General features: G+C 39.7%; 1 protein-coding gene across 5 annotated transcripts in view; it reads left to right on the top strand.

The window, feature by feature from the left end:
- Positions 1-9,791, top strand: part of NUF2 (NUF2 component of NDC80 kinetochore complex) — a 38,443-nt gene extending 28,652 nt beyond the window's left edge. For all 5 annotated transcript variants that reach the window (XM_055403546.2, XM_055403547.2, XM_055403544.2 and 2 more), the window contains exon 14: positions 9,409-9,791. In XM_055403546.2, the coding sequence (XP_055259521.1) occupies positions 9,409-9,546 (138 nt within the window). In that variant the 3' untranslated portion in view covers positions 9,547-9,791. The remainder of the gene's footprint in view (positions 1-9,408) is intronic.
- The last annotated feature ends 13,076 nt before the right edge of the window (positions 9,792-22,867 follow it).

The following is a 22,867-nucleotide window of genomic DNA, read 5'->3' on the forward strand; positions in this document are numbered from 1 at the left end:
TGTTTCTTAGGATCAGTTTAGATGTATTTGAGTTGTTACCTGAAACAAAGTAGCTTAGGTCTGTTCCTGTATTTTGAGATTTTTTTAATGATAATTTTATCATGATTACCAAGTTACTTTGCCTGTTTCAAGTATATTTATTTATCATTTCTTAGACAGTCTCAAGTTCAATGTGGACAGGCATCTTCTACATTTTTATCTTCCAAAATATCAGTACAGCACCACACGTGTTAGCTGTTTCTGGTGTTTTTGACTACCAAGAACCCAAAGAAGTCATCTGTTCCTACTCTGTTTATCACATTATCATTCTCTCTTTAACCTTTAAAGTTTGTCCCACAGCCTCAAGATGGTCCCAAACTACTCTACCAGGAGTCACTAAAAATAGCCCTTTATCATGTAAAATCCCTTGGCCTCTTTTTTTTTCATTTTGCTTCATCTTGGCTACATTGATATCCTGCTGCTGCTGCTAAGTCACTTCAGTCGTGTCCGACTCTGTGTGACCCCATAGACGGAAGCCCACCAGGCTCCCCCGTCTCTGGGATTCTCCAGGCAAGAACACTGGAGTGGGTTGCCATTTCCTTCTCCAATGTGTGAAAGTGAAAAGTGAAAGTGAAGTCGCTCAGTCGTGTCCGACCCTTAGCGACCCCACGGACTGCAGCCTACCAGGCTCCTCCATCCATGGGATTTTCTAGGCAATAGTACTGGAGTGGCTTGCCATTGCCTTCTCCGCATTGATATCCTACAACCTCCGAAACCTGAAAGATATTTAAACATGCTGTCATTACCTTTCACCATTCATGTTTAATTTGCAAGGATTCTTAATACTAAAAGAAAGAATCACAGTAAACCATCCCCTCACCTGTTCTCAGGACGTGCGCATGAAGTGTATATATACAGCTGAGAATTATCTCAGGGCTGCTTTAAAAGGAAGGAAAGAAAGAGATGAAAGAAAGAAAAAGAAAATAGTTGGGTTTCCTTTTCCATGGTCTGTCCAGTACACTGTCCTGATTTTTTTCTTTCTTTTTACACTCCAATTACTTTTCTTTTACATTCTAACTACTTTCCTTCAACTGGATATTTGCCAAGCCTTTGGCCCTCAGTTTATCTCTGGAATGGGGGTTAGAAAAACCTTATTTAATCCTACTTCTTAACCAAATCATATGAGCAGATTTATTATCACCTCATCAGATATAATTAATGAACCAGTTACTAATGTAAGTACCTTTTGTCTGTGGTCATAAAAGGTGCCTGTGCCTGCTTTAAATTCCTTTTAGTTTTGTGCATATGTGTCTCACCAATAACATTTTAAGTTTCTTAACAATAGTGATCAAATTTTTTACCTTAGTATGTCATGCCAAACCATACCTAGAATGGTGCCTTATATTGTAGCATGCTTTCCATAAATATTTGTAGCATGCTGTTTCTTAAAGCTAGCAGTGTATTAGAATTCAATAAAGAATTCAAAAGAATTAAAGATGAGCAACCCCTCATCTAAATATATTGAATTAGAACCATCAGCAGTGGGGCCCATGAACCTCAATTTTTTAGAGTAACTCTTGAGAACCACTGATGTATTCTGCTTCATTGTTTCAGTATTATAAAGCTCATGACCAGGCAAGCTGTTCTACTAGGACAGCTTTAGTTATTAAAATGTTACTTCTTGTTTTAAGTTTAAAAATTTTCATTTCTGTACTCTAGTGGACCGGGATCATTTCTCTGGAACAAATCTGTACCCTCTTCTACTTAATAAAATTGTACTTAAGATGTTTGAGGATAAAGATCATGGGTCCTTTTAGCCTTCTCATCAGGTTAATTAGTGCTGGTTTTCCAGCCATTCTTTATATAGTTTAATTTTCATTCTGTTTACTGTCCTCTGCTCTTTTTCCTGCTTTTTTTATTCTGCTTAATATGTAGAGTTCAGTATTGTACGTAGTCTTCCAAGTAATGGTGTCACCAACCCCAGAGCACAATGCTTTTGTTAAATGAAGCATAATATCAACTTGGATTTTTAGCAGCAGCAAAACTTTCGTTGCAGTTAGTTGTTCGACTTGGTACGTTGTTCTAACTAAACCTTTACCAAGATGACATTGTCATATCCACTTGTTCTAAAATAGCTTGGGAGAGTCTCTAAGTCCTGTGATGAACATTGAGACACATTTTGTCAAAAAAAAAAAACCCTTTAGCTTACTTTGTAATCATCTTTCATGAAAAGGAGAGAAGGATGTGTTAAAATTGCCAAATTTTTCTTTTCGTAATTTTGTTGGATCCTAATGATCCTTCTTTTTCATTAAATGTTCTTTTCCATAGATATTTCATCACTTCTAGCTTCAGTTGTCATCTTTATTTATAAAGCTTTCAAAAATCTATTTTTCCTATTCTGTCTACCTCACCTCTACTCCTTATTTTAGCTGCCTGATGGATATTTTCAGTGGATAAACTTATCATTACAAAATAACATTTATGAAATTTAACATCTTTCAGTGTCTTTGCTCTTCCTCACCCCTACTTTCTCCTTCCCTCTCTGCCTCCTTCCCCTTCCCCTTCCCTTTCCCTCTCTTTTTCATTTAGTTTCCTCATATTCTTCAGTGGCATGATCATTTTCAAAATATCACAAAGAGTTGCAGTTTTGGATTTTCTTTAGATAATCCTGATCTCCAAACAGTCACCAAGTTAATGTCATGACTTTTAAAAACTCACTGATAAATATTCATAACAACTGTTTTCTAGCCATATTTCTATCACATAATTTTCTAATATTCATAAAGTACATCAAAAACTTGCTAAATTTCTTCCTTAAGATTCTCTCACATCAAATCTGCCCTGAATCCTAAGTATGGCCAAATTTTTCCTGTTAAAATATCACTCTTACTGCTAAAATTTCTTGTTTAAAACCCAAGTTCCCTGTTTTCCTGTAGTTATTCCTACATTTAGTCAACCATTCAGCAAAGGGTCTATACACCTACAAGACTGTTGTTGTTCAGTCACTAAATCGTGTCTGACTCTTTGCGGCCCCATGGACTATAGCTCACCAGGCTCCTCTGTCCATGAAATTCTCCAGACAAGAATACTGAAGTGGGTAGTCAGTCCCTTCTCCAGAGGATATTCCTGATCCAGGGATCAAGCCCAGGTCTCCTGCATTGCAGGTGGATTCTTTACCATCTGAGCCACCAGGGAAGCCCCATATCTCCTGGAGTTTGCTCAAATCCATGTCCATTGAGTTGGAGATGCTATCTAACCATCTTATCTTCTGCCGATGGCTTCTCCTTTTGGCTTGAATCTTTCCCAGGATCAGGGTCCTTTCCAGTGAGTCAGCTCTTTGCATCTCGTGGCCAAAGTGTTGAAGCTGTAGCTTCAGTCGTCCCAATGAATTTTCAGGGTTGATTTTCTTTAGAATTGACTGATTTGATCTCCTTGCAGTCCAGTGGACTCTCAAGAGTCTTCTCCAACACCACAATTTGAATGCATCAGTTCTTCAGCACTTAGCCTTCCTTATAGTCCACCTCTCACATCCATACATGACTACTGGAAAAACCATAACTTTGACTAGGCAGATCTTTGTCAGCCAAGTGACATCCCTGCATTTTAATATGTTGTCTAGTTTGTCATAGCTTTCTTCCAAGGAGCAAGTGTCTTAATTTCATGGCTGCATTCACCATTTGCAGTGATTTTGAAGCCCAAGAAAATAAAATTTGTTGCTGCTTCCACTTTTTCCCCTTCTATTTGCCATAGAGTGATGGGACTGGATGCCATGATTTTAGTTTTTTTTGATGGTTTTCAAGTCAGCTTTTTTATTCTCCTCCCTCGTCAAGAGGCTTTTTAGTTCCTCTTCACTTTCTGCCATTAGAGTGGTATCATCTGCATGTCTGAGGTTGTTGATATTCTCCTGGCAGTCTTTATTCCAGCTTGTGATTCATTCAGCTCAGCATTTTTCATGATGTTATCTGCATGTAAATTAAATAAGCAGGATGACAATATACAACCTTAAATTGAGTAATTTTGAACCAGTCAGTTGTTTCATATCTGGTTTTAACTATTGCTTCTTGACCCGCAGAAAGGTTTCTCAGGAGGCAGGTAAGGAGATCTGGTATTCCCATTTCTAAGAATTATCAACAGTTTGTTGTGATCCACAAAGTCAAATGAAGCCGAATTAGGTGTTTTTTCTGAAAAACTCTGTTACTTTTTCCCTGATCCAACAGATGTCACAATTTGATCTCTTGACACTCTGCCTTTTCTAAACCCAGCTTGTATATCTGGAAGTTCTCTGTTCACATACTACAGACTTCTCACTTGAAGGATTTTGAGTATAACCTTGCCAGCATGTGAAATAAGCGCAATTGTACAATAGTTTGAACATTCTTCGGCATTGTCCTTCTTTGGAGTTGTAATGAAAATGGACCTTTTCCAGTCTTGTGTCCACTGCCAAGTTTTCCAAATTTGCTGACATACTGAGTACAGCACTTTAACAGTGTCATCTTTTAGGATTTTAAATTGCTCAGCTGGAATTTTGTCATTTCCACTAGCTTTATTCGTAGGAATGCTTCCTGTGACTTCACACTCTAGGATGTCCAGCTTTAGGTGAGTGACCGCACCATTGTGGTTACCAGGGTCACTACGACCTTTCTTGTATTATCCTTCTGTTTTCTGTGTATTCTTGCCAACTGTTCTTAATCTTTTCTGCTTCTGTTGGGTCCTACCATTTCTGTTCTTCATTGCGTTCATCCTTCCATGAAATGTTCCTGAAGAGCTCCCTAGTCTTTCCCATTCTATTGTTTTCCTATATTTCTTTACGTTGCTTGTTTAAGAAGGCCTTCTTATCTCTTCTTGCTATTCTCTGGAACTCTGTATTCAGTTGGGTATATTTTTCCCTTTCTACCTTGCCTTTCTCTTCTCTTCTTTCCTCAGCTATTTTTAGAGCTTTGTCAGACAACCACTTTTCCTTCCTGCATTTCTTTTTCTTTGGGTTGGCTTTGGTCACTGCCTCCTGTACACTATTATGAACTTCTGTCCATAGTTCTTCAGACACTCTACCAGATTTAATCCCTTGAATCTTTTCATCACCTCCACTGTATGATAAGGGATTTGATTTAGGTCATACCTGAATGGCCCAGTGGTTTTACCTACTTTTCTCCAGTTTAAGCCTGAATTTTGCAATAATGAGCCATAGTCAGCTCCAGGGTTTTTTCGTTTGTTTGGTTTTTTACTGACTTTATAGAGCTCCTCCATCTTTGGCTGCAAATAACATAATCAGTCTGATTTTGGTATTGACCATCTGGTGATGTCTATGTGTAACATCATCTCTTGTGTTGTTGGAAGAGGGTATTTGCTATGAGAAATGCCTTCTTTTGGTAATAAAACTGTTAGCCTTTGCCCTGCTTCATTTTGTACTCAAGGCCAAACTTGCCTGTTATTCTGGATATCTGTTGACTTTCTGCTGCTGCTAAGTCACTTCAGTCGTGTCCGACTCTGTGTGACCCCATAGACGGAAGCCCACCAGGCTCCCCCATCCCTGGGATTCTCCAGGCAAGAACACTGGAGTGGGTTGCCATTTCCTTCTCCAGTGTGTGAAAGTGAAAAGGGAAAGCGAAGTCGCTCAGTCGTGTCCGACCCTCAGTGACCCCACGGACTGCAGCCTACCAGGCTCCTCCATCCATGGGATTTTCTAGGCAATAGTACTGGAGTGGCTTGCCATTGCCTTCTCCGCTTGACTTTCTACTTCCAGTCTAATCCCCTATATTGAAAAGGGATGTCTTTTTTAGTTCTAGAAATTGTTGTAGGTCTTCATAGAATCAGTCAACTTTAGCGTTTTCTGCATTAGTGGTTGGGGCATAGACTTGGGTTACTGTAATATTGAATGGTTTGCCTTGGGAACAAACCAGGATTATTCTATCATTTTTTAGATTGTACACAAGTACTCCATTTTGGAAACTTTTGTTAGCTATGAAGGCTACTGCTCCATTTCACTAAGGAATTCTTGCCCAAGTAGTAGATATAATGATCATCTGAGTTAAATTTGCCTATTCCTGTCCATTTTTAGTTCACTGATTCCTAAGATGTTGATGTTCACTCTTGCCATCTCCTAGTTGACCACATCCAGTTTACTTTGATTCATGAACCTGACATTCCAGGTTCCTGTGCAGTATTATTCTTTATAGAGTGGTATCATCTGCATGTCTGAGGTTGTTGATATTTCTCCCAGCAGTATTTTTTTTTATTGAAGGATAATTTCTTTACAGAATTTTGCTGTTTTCTGTCAAACCTCAACATGAATCATATACATATATCCCCTCCCTTTTGAAGCTCCCTCCCATCTCCTGTCCCATCCCACCCCTCTAGGTTGATACAGAGCCCCTGTTTGTTTCCTGAGCCATACAACAAATTGCCCTTGGCTATCTATTTTACACATAGTAATGTAAGTTTCCCTGTTACTCTCTCCATACATCTCACCCGCTCCTCTGGCAGTCTTTATTCCAGCTCAGCATTTCACCTGATGTTAATGTGCATATAAGTCAAATAAGCAGGATGACAGTATACAGCCTTGGACTTTACCTTCACCACCAGACACATCCATAAGGAGCAGTGTTTCTGCTTTGGCCCAGCCGCCTAATTCTTTCTGGTGCTATGAGTAATGGTTCTCCGCTCCTGCTCAGTAGCATGTTGGACACCTTGCGACCTGGGGCACTCATCTGGTGTAGTATCTTTTTACCTTTTCATTTGTAAATGGTGTTCTTTAGGCAAGAATACTGGGGTGGACTGCTATTTCCTTCTCCACTGAACTACATTTTGTCAGAACTCTTCACTATGACCCATCCATCTTGGTTGGTCCTGCACAGCATGGCTTATAGCTTCTCTGAGTCAAAGCTATAATCCATGAAAGGGATCTACTAGGTAGTAGCCTTTATGTTTGATTCAGAGAATAAGTGTGAACAAAGAAGCCATGATCCCTACCTTCTAGGATTATTAAAGTTTTGTATCTAAGCTAATCGTTTTCATTGTTTAAGGTTTAATGAAAAATGTATTCTCCATATAACTTTCTGTGGCTCCTTTCAGATAGCGTTGATTTCTCTCCTCAAATACTATAGCATTATCAGTCTATTCTGATCTGTGCTGTCCATAGCTGCTAGCAACATGTGGCTATTTACACTTACATTTAAATTGATTAAAATGAAATAAAATTTAAAATTTAGTTCCTGGTTTATACTAGCTATATTTCAAGGGCTGAGTATCCAGACTAGTCTGGATTGTATGTTTCATGGGGTAGAAAAGCATAATTGCATGTTCCATGGTCCTGTTTTACCACTTACAGTGCTGTTGTAGAAGGCACTCAGTAATATGCTGGTTGATGAGTTAATACATGCTTGGTGGATAAATGGCTATATTGGCCGTAAAACTCTGTGGATATTATACAATCCTGATATCTCTGATTTGGAAAGTAAGATAATTACCTAGACCAGTGCTGTCCAATAGAACTTACTGCTGGGAATGTTCTGTGCTACTGAGTATGGTAGCCATTAGGTACTTGTAGCTACAGTGCATCTGAAGTGTGGCTAGTGCAGCTGAGGAGCATGCAGCTGTTTAAATGTAAATTTAAATAATCACATGTTCCTAGTGGTTGTCGTGTTGGACACTGCAGAACTAGAGTTTGAGTTTAAAAGTATTTAACTTCAGCCAAGCCATCACAGTAAGGCTTACTTATTATGCAAGTTAATATAAAATTCCACTTGGATACAGAGTTTAATTGGAAACTGAAATACGTAGTTTTTGTGAGGGCTCTGATCTGTCGCTGTTAACATCCTGTGAGGATTGGCTTAGAACTTCAGATGTCCGTTTGCTCCTGTGGACGTGCCAGTGGAATTGGGCTTTAATATGTCATTCGTTTATTGTGGCTCTACCTGCCAGGTTTGGTTCCTCCTTGGGAATATAGTTGTCCTCAGAAAATTGTTCCTCTGAGTGTGTCTAAATGGTTGGTTCAGATATTTACAGATTATATATCTTTATTTAGCTACACTTCATTTTAATAGTTTCTCCTAAGTAATGTCTTTCTACCAAATTTATTCAGCTTTCTTTTAAATATATATTCCTATGTAGAACCATGAAATTAAATTGATCTGTAGCTGCTGATTGTGCCAATTTTTTAAAAATGGTGTTTACATAAGCTAGCAACTAATTCACCTTATTTTTCCTATAAGCTTTAAGAAATAAAGGTGTCAAAATTTTTTAATTTATTTCCCTAATGATTTATATTCCATCATAGTTGTAGTAATTTTATGTCTGATTAGATGTTGGGAATCTAAGTACACTTTTCTATTTTTGTATTATGATTTAATAATGATCCATGTTTAGGTTTTAGGAAAATGTTCAGCCTTCACCATCCATTTATATTCACTTAATCTAGAGCAGTAGTTCTCAAAGTTGCATAGGTGGCAGTTTCTGGAAATAGTATTCATTTTTGAAACATTTTGAATTATGATCTATATAATTTGAATTATGATCTATATAATATGAACATTTAATTATGATGTATATAATTTGCTCAAAATCAGATAATATCTACACTAGAATTTAAACTAAGATAAGTATTAGCTATACTATGGATTTAAGAAAAGTTTAATGGGAGCAGCAGTTAAAATTGAGAATATTTATAACCATTATACCCATTTATTGCTTTTTCCTTCCGTTGGAAAAGGCCTGCTGCTTTATTTCAGTGGTGGAACATTTTTTTAATCTTTCAGAATACTACTTTTTCTTATATCAAGATTTGAGAATTGTTTTGTGTAAGAAAAATCAATAATAAATGGATCAAAGTTGCATTTGATAAGCATGAGATAAAAGATAATGCATGCAGGCTAATTGGTTTATTATTTTATTCAGTCTATAAAAATTGTTTTGTATTTTTTTCTTATTCTTAAGATATCCATATAGGTTTATATGAAAACTCATTATTGCTTATAGTAAGACTGCCCGATCAGTTTATTAAAACAAAGTTACTGGTATATTTTTCAATCCTGTAGATTACTTATTAAACCTGTTTACATGGAATTTAAATGATGATCAGAGTCAAATGAAGAGGTGATAGCTGTTTACAGAAATCTAGGTACTCACCTGGTAAACATGAAAAGCTCCAAAGTAAACACTTTCCTTTGGTCATTAAAAACATGTCCTTCATGTCTTAGAATACACGCCATTGTTCATGTTGCTGCTTTGTTCTTTCTAAGTAGCTGACTTTCTGATGCATCTGTGTGGCTTAATAAGAGTAGGCACACGTGTATCTGTATGTGCATGCACATAAGATAATTTAGGCTTTAAAATATTATGAATAAATATGAACGAGACTGTTGGAATTCTTACAACTCAGGTTTAGTTTTGGTCATTGCATGGAATAATGCTTATTGTATTTCATTTTCTACTTAGGAAATATTTCTCAGCTTGAAGGCTGCTTTGGAGAAATACCACGAAGGCATTGAAAAGGCAACCGAGGACTGTCACGCTAAGCTCAGTGAGAAGACAGCTGAACTGCAGAAGAGACTGTTCAGAACGCACCCTGAGTAACAGAATACACATCCTTTCATGAAGAGCTTGTCAGTGTTTAAGGTTGCATTCTCAAAGGGAATAGTTAGGTTGAGGCTAATGAAGGTATCACGAGTACCAAATAAAGTTGGCTCAGTCATTTTTATATACTCATAGATGATTATTTTGTAAGATAATACATTTATTGTAGACTTCCATGAACTTAAATTGTGCAGGTATTCATATCTCTGCTCCTTGTTGTAAGTAGTGGTTGAAATAAACAATTGCATTTGAAATTTTTCTTTTTCTGTTATTCTCATGGCTTTTGTCGCTTTGTTTGTCAACATACAGAGGTATAGAGGTATAGTATTATTGAGCCCTGACTTTGCACTAAGCACTGTGGGATCTCATTTGATCTTCACTCAGGCAGCTCTAGGTAGACATTTTTATAACTACATGATGGGTGAAGTAACTGAAGGTCCTGAAAGAGTAAATAGTTGAACCAAAATTTGAACTGTCCTTTGTATGATGCTGAGGTCGAAGGTTTTTACTATACCATACTTCCTAGTGTAATTATTTGAAAGAGGAAGGATGAGTGTGGTGGTCTTATGCTATGACATTTTTATGAGGAAAATAAAATGTGCAAACGTCTTAGAACAGTGCCATGGTAGACAATACATATTAATTCATGGTATTTAGAGTTCCAGTTATTTTTCTCTTTGACAGAAATATAAAATACTACAGTAAGTAGAGAGTAGGCTTTCCGTAAGAGGAAAAGCCCTAGGAGGAGTGGAAAGGGCTAGGTGTCCAAGGGAGGGATAGTTGGGGCACAAAATTGAGCTATTGCCCTGTCCCTTTCTTGCTTTTAAAAAAAATAAGTTCAGCCCATAGAAAGGTCTATTTATGGGGCTGGGTAAGAGGTGTAAACATGACCATGTCTCTCATTTTATCTTTAAAAAAATTTTAACTCACCAAAACCTGTCTCCACCTTTAGCGCTTATTCTTTTTTTTTTTTCCCCCCACAACCAAATTTCTAGAAAACCTAATTTATACGTGCCTCTATTTCTTTCCCTGCCCATAATGGTGGTGTTATTTCTATTGACACTTGTTCACTTGAACTTTCTAAAATCATTTTACTAGTTACCAAAATGCCCTGGACCATTTTAATCTTTATCTTCCTTACAGTCTACCTGTCCAATACTTTCTCCCCTGTGTCTCAGTAACACTGCTCTCTTGGTTCTCTTAATTGTCTGTTCCTTTTAGATGTTTTGCCATGAGGGTCTCATTCTCTGTTCTTCCCTAGAGTGTGTTCTCTAGGCGTCTGCCCTTGACCCTCCTTCTCTTCTCAACCTCTGTACCCCTCCTTGAAAACTCATCTACACCCACCACTTCAATCATGAATTAAACATCCATGCAACTTTTACTGCATTATGTACATTGTTAACATTTGTCATATTTTTCCTGAATTTCAGGGTATTCAATATCCGATACAGTATACCCTGACACACTGCCGTGAGCTACAGGGGTCTACTTTTACGTGGATTTGTTGCAATAGAACTTTTGAATAAACCATCCATGGTTGGTTGAATCCATGGATGCAGAACTGTGGCTACGAGGACCACTATGGCCCTTGAGCATTAGTAGACACAATCTGAGACCAGCGGTCCTGGGATACTGCAGATACCAGTCCCCTGTGGATACCGAGAGATGACTGTAGATATTTTTAACCTTGTGGCATTCTGGTGAAGCCTAACAGACCTTTTCAGAGTAATGTAATGCTTTTCGTGCATAAAATAGAATACAGGATTGCAGGTGGAACCAATCAAATTCAAATGTGATCAAAATACTCAAAAGTATGTTATGGAAAAGGAGCTTAGCCAACTTTCTCTCTTATGCCATTCTTCCTCACTTCTTTAAATCCATTTAGTTAGCAAGAGCTATGGACTGATGCACCTGAGTCTCCTCTCACATCTTTGCCCATGGTGCAGTGCATAGCATCTTCATTTCTTAGCTGGCATACTTGCGGTAATCTTTTTACTAGGTTTACAATCTTTAATCCACCTCTTCAAAGGTATTTGGTTCAGTTCAGTTCAGTTCAGTCGCTCAGTAGTGTCTGACTCTTTGCGACCCCATGAATCACAGCACGCCAGGCCTCCCTGTCCATCACCAACTTCCAGAGTTTACTCAAACTCACGTCCATCAAGTCGGTGATGCCATCCAGCCATCTCATCCTCTGTCGTCCCCTTCTCCTCCCGCCTCCAATCCCTCCCTGCATCAGAGTCTTTTCCAGTGAGTCAACTCTTCCCATGAGGTGGCCACAGTATTGGAGTTTCAGCTTTAGCATCAGTAAGGTATTAGGTTATTCTAAACATGCTAATTAGATTATGTCAATTATTTTTACAAAAGCTTTTAGATTTTAAAATTTGCTTGGGTGTCATAGTAAACTCAATATTTTAAGTTTGCAAAGGAAATAGAGTGATCCTTGCTATCTGTTGGACACCAATGCAAACTGCTAGCTCAAGGTAGACCACAGTTTCAATGTTGCTGCTGCTGCTGCGTCACTTCAGTTGTGTCCGACTCTGTGTGACCCCATAGACAGAAGCCCACCAGGGTCCCCCGTCCCTGGGATTCTCCAGGCAAGAACACTGGAGTGGGTTGCCATTTCCTTCTCCAATGTGTGAAAGTGAAAAGTGAAAGTGAAGTCGCTCAGTTGTGTCCGACCCTTAGCGACCCCACGGACTGCAGCCTACCAGGCTCCTCCATCCATGGGATTTTCTAGGCAAGAGTACTGGAGTGGCTTGCCATTGCCTTCTCCGGTTTCAATGTTAGATCAAGCTAAATTCCTTTCGATGATACCTCTTTACGAAGCTGGGTTTTGGGTTTTGGCATTCACTGGTTTGCTGCAATACAAATCAAGTATCACATGAAAATCACTATGGAATAAGAAATAAGAGTGCCAATATCCAATCTGCTTTGTACAGTGCCAAATTGGCATGCACACTCAGTTAATAATTGCTATCCAACAGAAAAAAATACTCTCAGTTTTGTTTTGTTTAAATGAACATTGCTAGGGGATAAATTGGAGAAGGAAATGGCAACCCACTCCAGTATTCTTGCCTGGAGAATGCCATGGACAGAGGAGCCTGGCAGGCTATAGTACATGGGGTCGCGAGATTCGGACACAACTTAGCGACTAAACCACCAACCACAACAAGGGCATGAATACCTATTAATTTGTTTGAACCTAACTATTTGATTGGAGAAGACAATGGCACCCCACTCCAGTACTCTTGCCTGGAAAATCCCATGGATGGAGGAGCCTGGTAGGCTGCAATCCATGGGGTCACTAAGAGTTGAACACAACTGAGTGACTTCACTTTCACTTTTCCCTTTCATGCATTGGAGAAGGAAATGGCAACCCATTCCAGTGTTCTTGCCTGGAGAATCCCAGGGATGGGGGAGTCTGGTGGGCTTCCGTCTGTGGGGTTGCACAGAGTCGGACACGACTGAAGTGATTTAGCAGCAGCAGCAGCAGCAGCAACTACTTGATAATGGAACTGTTCAGCTTTGGGTTTTGTTTTTTGTTTGTTTTTTTCGCCAAGGGGCATAGTAAAAGAATTTCAGATACACTAAGAGCTTCTTGAACTGAGAAAGTTTTGGGACCTGTCACTTAACAAGAAAAATTTGCATAAATTTCAAGACCTTTTGTACTCTAGACTCCCATGCCTTTTCTCTTGCCAGTTCTCATTTGAACTTTATCCATGAGTAATACCTATTTTCGCTTTCTTAGCACCTCACACTTCCATGTGTTTCCATGTTTCTTCTCATAGTTTTTTTTTTTCTTTTTGTATGTCCAACTGAACATACTCATTTTTCAAGTCTCCAACCCAAACTATAGCTGTAATACCTTTTTAAAGGTCAGGTTTTCCTCTCTTTTTTTGTTATTACTTTCACTGTAATTTGTATCATATTGTGATTTTTTACACATCCTCCACTTGCCTAGGGTTAACTTGATGGACATGAGTTTGAGTGAACTCTGGGAGTTGGTGATGGACAGGGAGGCCTGGCATGCTGTATTTCATGGGGTCGCAAGAAGTCGGACACGACTGAGCGACTGAACTGAACTGAAAGTTATTGAGGCCAGTGACTCTCTCTTTTTAGTACTAACAGGATAGCACCTGGTAGCCACTTTGTTTCCTTAATAGGCTTTTTTTTTCCTCTTTGACCAAATAATATATCCACTGAGACCAAGTTCTCTTAGTCCAAGAAGAAGCATTTATCTTTCATACAATTTTTTTTCACACCAAATATCAGCTTAATTTCTAGTAGTTCAGTATCTTCTCTCATCTTTTTTTTGTCCCCAAACAGATAAAAGCCTTAAGAAGCTGTCAGTATAATCCCCATTAAAACCATTATTTGGCTGTTTTGATTGGAGGGCAAATTATAAAATTTAGAACTTTTTTCTAAGACCTTCTTGAAAATGACTACTTGAAAAGTGTATTAATAGAGGGAAATAAATACTATGAAAGAAGGCAATGGTATTGTGTATATGTGACATATGCTAAAAATTCTGATCTTGAAGGAAATTCTGTATATAGACTTCAGTTATGCTTTATGAGTGCAGCTACTTATTAGCTATATGAAGACCAAATATTTAATTTCAAGTTCAACTGACATATTTCAAGGAGCTAAATCATTTTATGACAAAGCAAGGAAAATTGAAATATGCACCTTGTAGGCTGAAGTTAACACATCTGATTTTAGTTTTAATGGGATGTTTCCTATTTTTAGTAAGACCGGAAAAGTTTTATATGAAATTCCATTTCAAGTTCAGGGCCTGTCCCCTGTTTCAATTAAGTCGGCTCTCTCATTTTGATTGAAATAGCTTCTCATCTTCCTATCCTTGTTGCCACCAGGGGGCATAACACAACTTGTATAACCAATGATATTAAATAGAATAACTCAATTTTAAGATTTGAAACAGCAGAGCTGAAAAATTTTAAAGTGATAGTAACAACTCAAAAAAAAGTATCAGAATTTATAGACAATTTATTTAGGAATTGAAATGGGTTCTAAATAGTAACTTTATTTTAAAAGTTTGCTAAGAGGATGACTCTGCCAAAGTTCCAATGCTGACCCTATTTTGTTACCTTTCTTTAGATTACCTAAGTTAGCCTCCTAGTACTTGGTTCAGGATTTCTAGCTTCGATTCCATGCAGCTCTTAAAACTGAACTTCCCTGCACACGAATTTGAGATACCCATACAAGAATGAACAAGTCACTTAGGAAATTAATGTAGACCATCACCTGGCCTTGTTTTAGTGGGACATTGTCTGTCTTCATGATAAGATAATAAAGTCATTCTCTACTAATACCATTCTCCTCTAATCCATTCATATTGTCAATACATAGATCTCCCTAAAATATAAATTTAATCATCTCTTTGCCACTGCTTTACAAATATTTGATGCTAACTCATTTCAGGATATGATCCATAATACTTTGAAGGATAGAATACTTTGACAGAGGCAATATGGTGTAACACAGTAGTTTCCAAATTATGCTGTGTATAACATTTGCCTGGGGTGCTTGTTAAATATGCCTTGATTTGGAAGGGGTCTCTGGGAGGCTACACTTAAGTGTGCTAAGTGCTTATAACAGTGATCTTTGGAGATCACTTTAAGAATCTCTGCTGTGTGATTAAAAGCATACACTTTAGAGTCAGTATTTATATTTCTTATAAAATGGGAATAATAAATACATCTTAAGCTATGAGTTGAGTGAGTTTTTAAAAAACAGCACAGTGCCTACTACACAGCAAATACACGGTAGCTGGTGTTGTTATAAACAACTGGTAGTAGGTTGCTCCAGGGAGCAATCTTTCTGTTTTCTGCACTACCTCTATTTGCAGTCCTTAATACTTACTTGGTGATGAATGAATTTTTGCTGAATTAAAGGATCTTGTCAGCTTGGCCAAAATGAGCAGAGGATTCTGAAGCATATAGTTTCATTTCAGTTCAGTTCAGTCGCTCAGTCGTGTCCGACTCTTTGCGACCCCATGCATCACAGCACACCAGGCCTCCCTGTCCATCACCAACTCCCGGAGTTCGCTCAAACTCACCTCCATCGAGTCGGTGATGCCATCCAGCCATCTCATTCTCTGTCGTCCCCATCTCCTCCTGCCCCCAATCCCTCCCAGCATCAGAGTCTTTTCCAGTGAGTCAGCTCTTCGCATGAGGTGGCCAAAGTATTGGAGCTTCAGCTTTAGAATCAGTCCTTCCAATGAACACCCAGGACTAATCTCCTGCTGCTGCTGCTAAGTCACTTCAGTCGTGTCTGACTCTGTGTGACCCCATAGACGGAAGCCCACCAGGCTCCCCCGTCCCTGGGATTCTCCAGGCAAGAACACTGGATGGGTTGCCATTTCCTTCTCCAATGTGTGAAAGTGAAAAGTGAAAGTGAAGATGCTCAGTTGTGTCCGACCCTTAGCGACCCCACGGACTGCAGCCCACCAGGCTCCTCCATCCATGGGATTTTCTAGGCAAGAGTACTGGAGTGGTAGCAAATCAGCTTTGTGTTTTTAGTACAAAGAACGCAGATCATGATGGTTTTATCTTTCTTACCGGGGGAAAGAGGTAAGTGCACTCATAGAAAACACGCACACTTCCCTTGGTTCCACCGGGTGTCGCAGCTGACTCCCCGTTCCAAGTGGAGCACATGTGTGAGGACTGTACAGCCTGTAAAGGATGGTTCTCAAACCTCGGGTTGCATCAGAATCCCATGAAAGGCTAAGGCAGATTATTGCCTCGTAATTTCTCATTCAGAAGGTCTGGGGTGGGGTTCTAGAATGTTCATTTCAAATTCCCTGGTGAAGGTGACACTCCTGGTCAGGGATCCCACTTAGAGAATCACTGCAACAGAGAAATCCATTCACAGGTGGGGACAGGTTTTTTTCATAGGTCTTCTATAGCAATTGAAATACACTGATGTGCTTATAAGTCACCTAGACTAGATCCTGTTAAAGTACAGATTCTCATTCAGCTGGTTTGGGTGGGATCTGAGATCCTGCAGGGCTTCCCAGGTGGCTCAGTGGTAAAAAATCTGCCTGCCAATTCAGGAGACTCTGGTTCAATCCCTGGGTCAGGAAGATCCCCTGGAGGAGGGCATTGCAACCCACTCCAATATTCTTGCCCAGAGAATCCCATGGACAGAGGAACATGGCGGGCACAGAGTCAGACACGACTGAAGCGACTTAGCTTGCATATATAGCTATATATGTGGCCCTATTTGCTCCCTTACTCATATCCATGGTTGGGTTTCATTTACTTTCACAGAATGTAGGTGTCTACTTCAATCAATCATACAATGGTCATTTACTAAGAGTAATTATACCACACGCAATATGAGTATATACACTGGAAGAGGCCAAGTGAAAAAGTCAGTTTCTGCTGTCAAGAAGTATACATGGACACTGTCAACTCTTAAGGGCTTTCTCTCCATGCAAATGTTATGCTTTCCTTTTTGCCCAAGTTATCCACTGCTATGTAACAAATTAGGTTACCAGGCTCCAGAGAGTTCTGAAGAAAACTCTCTTGTCTTTTGCTCATACAGAGAAGGGGTAACATTTTTTCTCTCTCTCTTTTTTTATTTTTGCTTAACTTTTATGTTCAGAGTGATTATTCTTCCACCTTTTCTTCAAAAAGGTGGATGGAGAACAAAAATCAGCTCCACATGCCTTACCCCCACACTACAGGGCATCTGCCCAGAGGTATACTTCTCTCCCCCAACACCTGGTTCATCTGCAGAAGCCAAGACATTCCAGGGTAAAAGCCCTTCTCCTTTCTACACACTCATCCCCAAAGTCACCCTTACCCTCTCCCCACTGTAGATATATGAAAAGGAAAAAAGAAGCAAACCTTCGGATTTGGGCTGGAATTCCCCCAGGTGCTCCCTGATTTTTGTTAATAAAGTTTTATTAGAACGCAGCCAGGCTCATCGTTCACATATTGTCTATGCCTGTGATCAAGCCAAGATGGCAGAGTTCAGTAATTGTGACAGACACCATGTTGTTAGGGGAAGCACATTGAAATCACCCACCCTGTCCAGGCACTCTAGTAACCATCTGCATGAGTTATTTCACAACAGGAGGTCCTAGTAAGGAACATAGAACTAACAAACCACCACCAACCAGAAGAGAAGTTAAAGGAGACGCCACACGTCCTAACACCTCCTAGAATCCTTCTCACTGGCGTCCATCTTGCCTGAGCAATGCGTGTGTCACCAAGAAGGACCCTGAACCAGAATGATTGATTAGAGACAACCCAGAAAATAATCCCATCACCATAAAACCCAAGACTGGGAGACACATGACAGACCAGTCCTCCTGGGTTCCCTTACCCTCCTGCCCTCTTCTCAGGCGCCCCTTCCCAATAAAATCTCTTGCTTTTTCAGCACAAGTGTCTCCTGGGACAATTCATTTCCTAATGTTAGACAACAGTCCCCTTTTGGGCCCTGGAAGGGGTCCCCATTCTGAAACAATACGACCTACATTTCCAAAAACATTTACTCTTTGGCCCTTCACAGAGAAGGGTTATGCCGCTGATCTGGTAAATTAAGGTGGACGCATGGGAAGCATGCCTATATCATATGTAATGAAAGTGTTAGTTGCTCAGTTCAGTTCAGTTCAGTTCAGTTGCTCAGTCGTGTCCGACTCTCCGCGACCCCATGAATCACAGCACGCCAGGCCTCCCTGTCCATCACCAACTCCCGGAGTACACTCAAACCCATGTCCACAGAGTCGGTGATGCCATCCAGCCATCTCATTCTCTGTCGTCCCCTTCTCCTCCCGCCCCCAACCTTTCCCAGCATCAGAGTCTTTTCCTCCGGGTCCTCGTGTCCAATTCTGTAACTCTATGGACTGTAACCTGCCAGGCTCCTCTGTCCATGGGATTCTCCAGGCAAGAATACTGGAGTGGGTTGGCATTCCCTTCTCCAGGGGATCTTCCCAACCCAGGGATCAAACCCAGATCTCCCACATTGCAGGCAGATACTTTACAGTCTGAGCCACTTGGGAAGCCACATATTTATCTTCACGTTGCCAGACTGTATTTTGTGACTTTTTACTTCATCCTATCTTAAAAGAATGAGTAGCAAACTATGTAGAATATTTTAAAATAATCTCAATTAATGTAGGTCCCAAATAATGCTATCAGCCCTAAAGTAATGCTATCATTCTGTCTTTAATCGGCCAGTACAGAAATGTATCTTATTTCATAAGAATGTTTACCTCCTAGACCATCAACTACTGAAGGACAGAGGGAATGTCTTCATATTCCTCTATAACCCCCTTCCCCTGCCCTCCTCCATCTGCCCCTCGTTCAGTGTCCTGCTCAATGAGGTCACTCCATAAATGCTGACTTGTGGCTGGTGATATTAACATGCCTGTATTTACCCGATCACATTTTGTAAGAAATAATTGTGGCATACAGACAGGTGTGGGGTGGGTGCGGGGCAGGCAAAAGGAGCAGAGGGAAGCAATGGGAAAAGGTGGTTCTAAAAGCATTTGCTAATTTACAACTCCCAGGGCTGCTGAAACCATTTTCAAATTTTGCAGCCTTTGACATTTTTGCAATTTTTCCCTGTCTTTGCTGCTGTTCTAGTATCACAGATAAGAAATCCCTCAAACCTTGCTCTGTTCTGGAATAATGAGATTGGAAAAGATTTTTTTCATCTTTTTAACGTATTAAAAAAAAAAAACATCTCGCCAAAGCCCAGCAGTTCAACAAATATTACTCGTGTCGCAGCAAGAAGAAAAGGAGACTTTTGAATTAAAAAAAAAAAGCAGAAAAGACGAACACAAGAGGCATTGTTTGCATATCAGAAAAATTAATCTACATAGGAAAGTGTAAGAACCTGCAATTCAGAAAGCAAAGAATTAGGACAGCCCAGCTGAGAATAATTTTGTAGCCAGTTAATTTAATTGCATAAATCATTCCTTTGTTAGCAATAAAGAGATATAATTAAAATGAGATTGCCTCTAGTTTCTATTCTCTAGAAACTAAAGGAATTGATTTTGGGTAAAGCATTCTTCCAAATACCAGATCGGCAAATTACATTTACCTTTTTAGAAAAGCTAAATTATTTTGCTGTAATATCATGGTGGGTTTAATTAATTATAGATCTGCCATATGATCTTAAAGAAATAATTTATTTAATGTCCTTAGAACAGAAGTTTGCAATCATATGTGTGTCCCTTTGGTAGATAGTGTGCAGATTTTTACAAACAGGTCAGAAGTTTAACAGGCATCTGTCAGGAGGAATTTGAGGCAGTATAATGATTGTTTGGGGTTTTGGTTCACTGTCCTTGTTTAAAAAAAAAAACAACACTGCTTAGTATTACATAATTTAACTGAGCTCATTTAGATTGGCTTTATTCTAAAATTGCTACTGGTAATTATTTGCTGTCTCGGAACCTTTGGGATTTAAAGAGCCTATAATTGTCTATTAAATAGGGGGAAATCAGATCAAAGAGGAATGCAAAAAGTCTCCTACTATAAAGCCCAGGTCTGCTGATCAGTCAATTGAATGTCAGAATTGCAAGCTGTGACAGAGAAGAGGCTCATTTTTATGGTAATGAATTTGAATTTTAAAAAATGTACTAAACTACACTTGCTTGCTCTAGATTTTTTAAATTCATTGGCATTACTCGGCAACAGGGATTTACACCGAAGTGGGAGGGGATATTGCCAGCCTTCAGAGGGCCTGGTTTCAGAGAAAACTCTGCCCCTGCACCAGACCTGCCTTGAAGTTTTAATACTACAATTTGCCCCACTGAGGCTGGTGACCCATTTCAAACTCTAATTTCATGGAATGCTGACCTGAAATCTGTGAGAGAGCTGTCACTGTGGAGGGCTACCAGAAAGGGTTTCAACTGTATTCTTAAAAGCTTCTTTTTTAAGTTAGAGCATGGAGCATGGACATGAGTTTGAGTCAACTCCGGGAGTTGGCGATGGACAGGAAGGCCTGGCACACTGCAGTCCATGGGGTCGCAAAGAGTTGGACATGACTGAGCGACTGAAATGACTTGGAACACGGATGTTCATTATTATTCACAATGTGGTAGGTCACCTTGTATATTTCTGGAAAAGGATCCCGCTCTTAAAGGAAAACAGACATGTTGTAAAATGCTTCATTTTTGTACTAGATAAAATGTTTGATTTTGCTGTTGGAGGCTTACATTATTGACCTGTCAGAACAAGAAGTTTGTTCATTTTGTTTTAATCACCAAGTTATATCTGACTCTTTGCAAACCCTTGGACTGTAGCCTACCAGGTTCCTCTGTCTGGGTGATTTCCCAGGCAAGAATACTAGAGTGAGTTGCCATTTCCTTCTCCAGGGTATCTTCTGAACCCAGGGATGGAACCTGCTTTTCCTCTGTTGGCATGTGGATTCTTTACCACTGAGCCAACAGGGAAGTCCAAGAACAAGCAGTGCATACCACTATTTATCTGGATTCCCATGGCTCATGAGCAGGCAGGCAGAGGAGAAATATAGCCCAGGACTCAGGAGAAACAAACTTTTCCTGCCTGATTTCAACTGCTCAGTGAAGATCTCTTACCAAAGGAGCTGGGCAGTGAGGAACACTATTCTGACACATCTTAACTCCACATTCAGTCCATAGGGCAGTACAGACGATCTGAGCTCTCTCTGCTGAAAAAGTTGCAGAAGATTCCTCTCTCTGCTGGGCAATCTCTACTAGGGACATGTTCTATCCTAAAGGCTTTGTCGACTTTCCACCGAATGCCACAACTTTCAGTCTCATATTTCTTCTCTTGGCTCACTGTCTGACATCATGAAGACTGACTGATCCCTTGTTAAGCCTTTCTATGAGCTCAAAGCTGGCATTATCTCCTTCCCTTTGTGACTAAGACCATTGACTTGAGTGGGCTATTAGTGCAACAATAAATACAATATAATGTTGAGGTTAATCAACAGATGTCCTGATTTATTTGGAAAGTCTGGACTGAAAATTCATGTGAAGAGCATATTGTAGTTTAAAATGATGGCATCAACCAGAATCGTTATCCAATTTAAATAATATTCAGTGTTAGGACTAAAAACAGCTGTTTATCCTCAAGTAGTTTCAGTTTCGGAGAAGGCAATGGCAAGCCACTCCAGTACTATTGCCTAGAAAATCCCATGGATGGAGGAGCCTGGTGGGCTGCAGTCCGTGGGGTTGCTAGGGGTTGGGCACGACTGAGCGACTTCACTTTCACTTTTCACTTTCACACATTGGAGAAGGAAATGGCAACCCACTCCAGTGTTCTTGCCTGGAGAATCTCAGGGATGGGGGAGCCTGGTGGGCCTCCATCTATGGGGTCACACAGAGTCGGGCACGACTGAAGTGACTTAGCAGTAGCAGCAGCAGTTTCAGTTTATCACCTGATTCTGGATAATCTCAGTCCATTAATCTCAACTTTAGTCCTGCTTTTACATCTTGTTCCCCAGACAAATGGGGATTCTGACTTGCTCCACCAATAATGTGGTTTGAGTTATACTTTGTCTTCAGTAAGTTTATTCATTATTGGTACAGATGATGTTGCTAATTAGTTGAGAATATCAAGGGATATCCCAAGATGTAAAGCCTAGTCTCATGTACTTCAAATGTAATGCCTGTCCTAAAAATAAATCTAAAAGTACATATTAGTGTCACCAGGTATAATAAGAATACTTAGATATCTTGAGCCATCTGCTTCTGGGACATCATGACATTCATCCTCAAAACATTCAATAGTCACAAGTCATGAACTAGATTACAGATGGGGGACTTTAAGGTCAGAACAGCTTAATATCACACGTTTAGCTCAGGAAAAGAAGCAAATGACCAGCAGTTCCTAGTAGCAGTCTCTGGCTTTCCTACCTTAAAACTTAGACCGCATTCAGTCAGCTGACCTGGATCAGGTTATAGTGAGCTGGTTCTAGACTATTTTGCATCAGTACCCTATAAAGCTCTCATCACTGTAGTGTTTGAAAATAGATTCAAAATACCCACCAGTATTTTATGAACTGTAAGGAGTTTTAAGGACTTTATTTTTGCAAGTACTGATAAAGATTAGTAAAATTGCATGATATAACCTGTCTCAAGGTTAGGTGTTTGGCCTGCAACCTTAGACGAAGTACATCAGCTCCTCTCCATAGTGTTCTAGACTATTACATCAGCTGTCTCTTCCAAGTCCTGTAACTTTACCTACCTCATCATGTCTTATTATCATTTCTCTGTATGAATCATTTCATCATCATCTGTGAGTTCTTGGGCTTATTCACTGTTTAATCTCCAATATCCAGCATAGTGCCTGGTATAGAG

Source organism: Moschus berezovskii, chromosome 4 (assembly GCF_049115385.1).
Source record: "Moschus berezovskii isolate FMDL1 chromosome 4, NW_MosBer_1.0, whole genome shotgun sequence".
NCBI lineage: Eukaryota > Metazoa > Chordata > Mammalia > Artiodactyla > Moschidae > Moschus > Moschus berezovskii.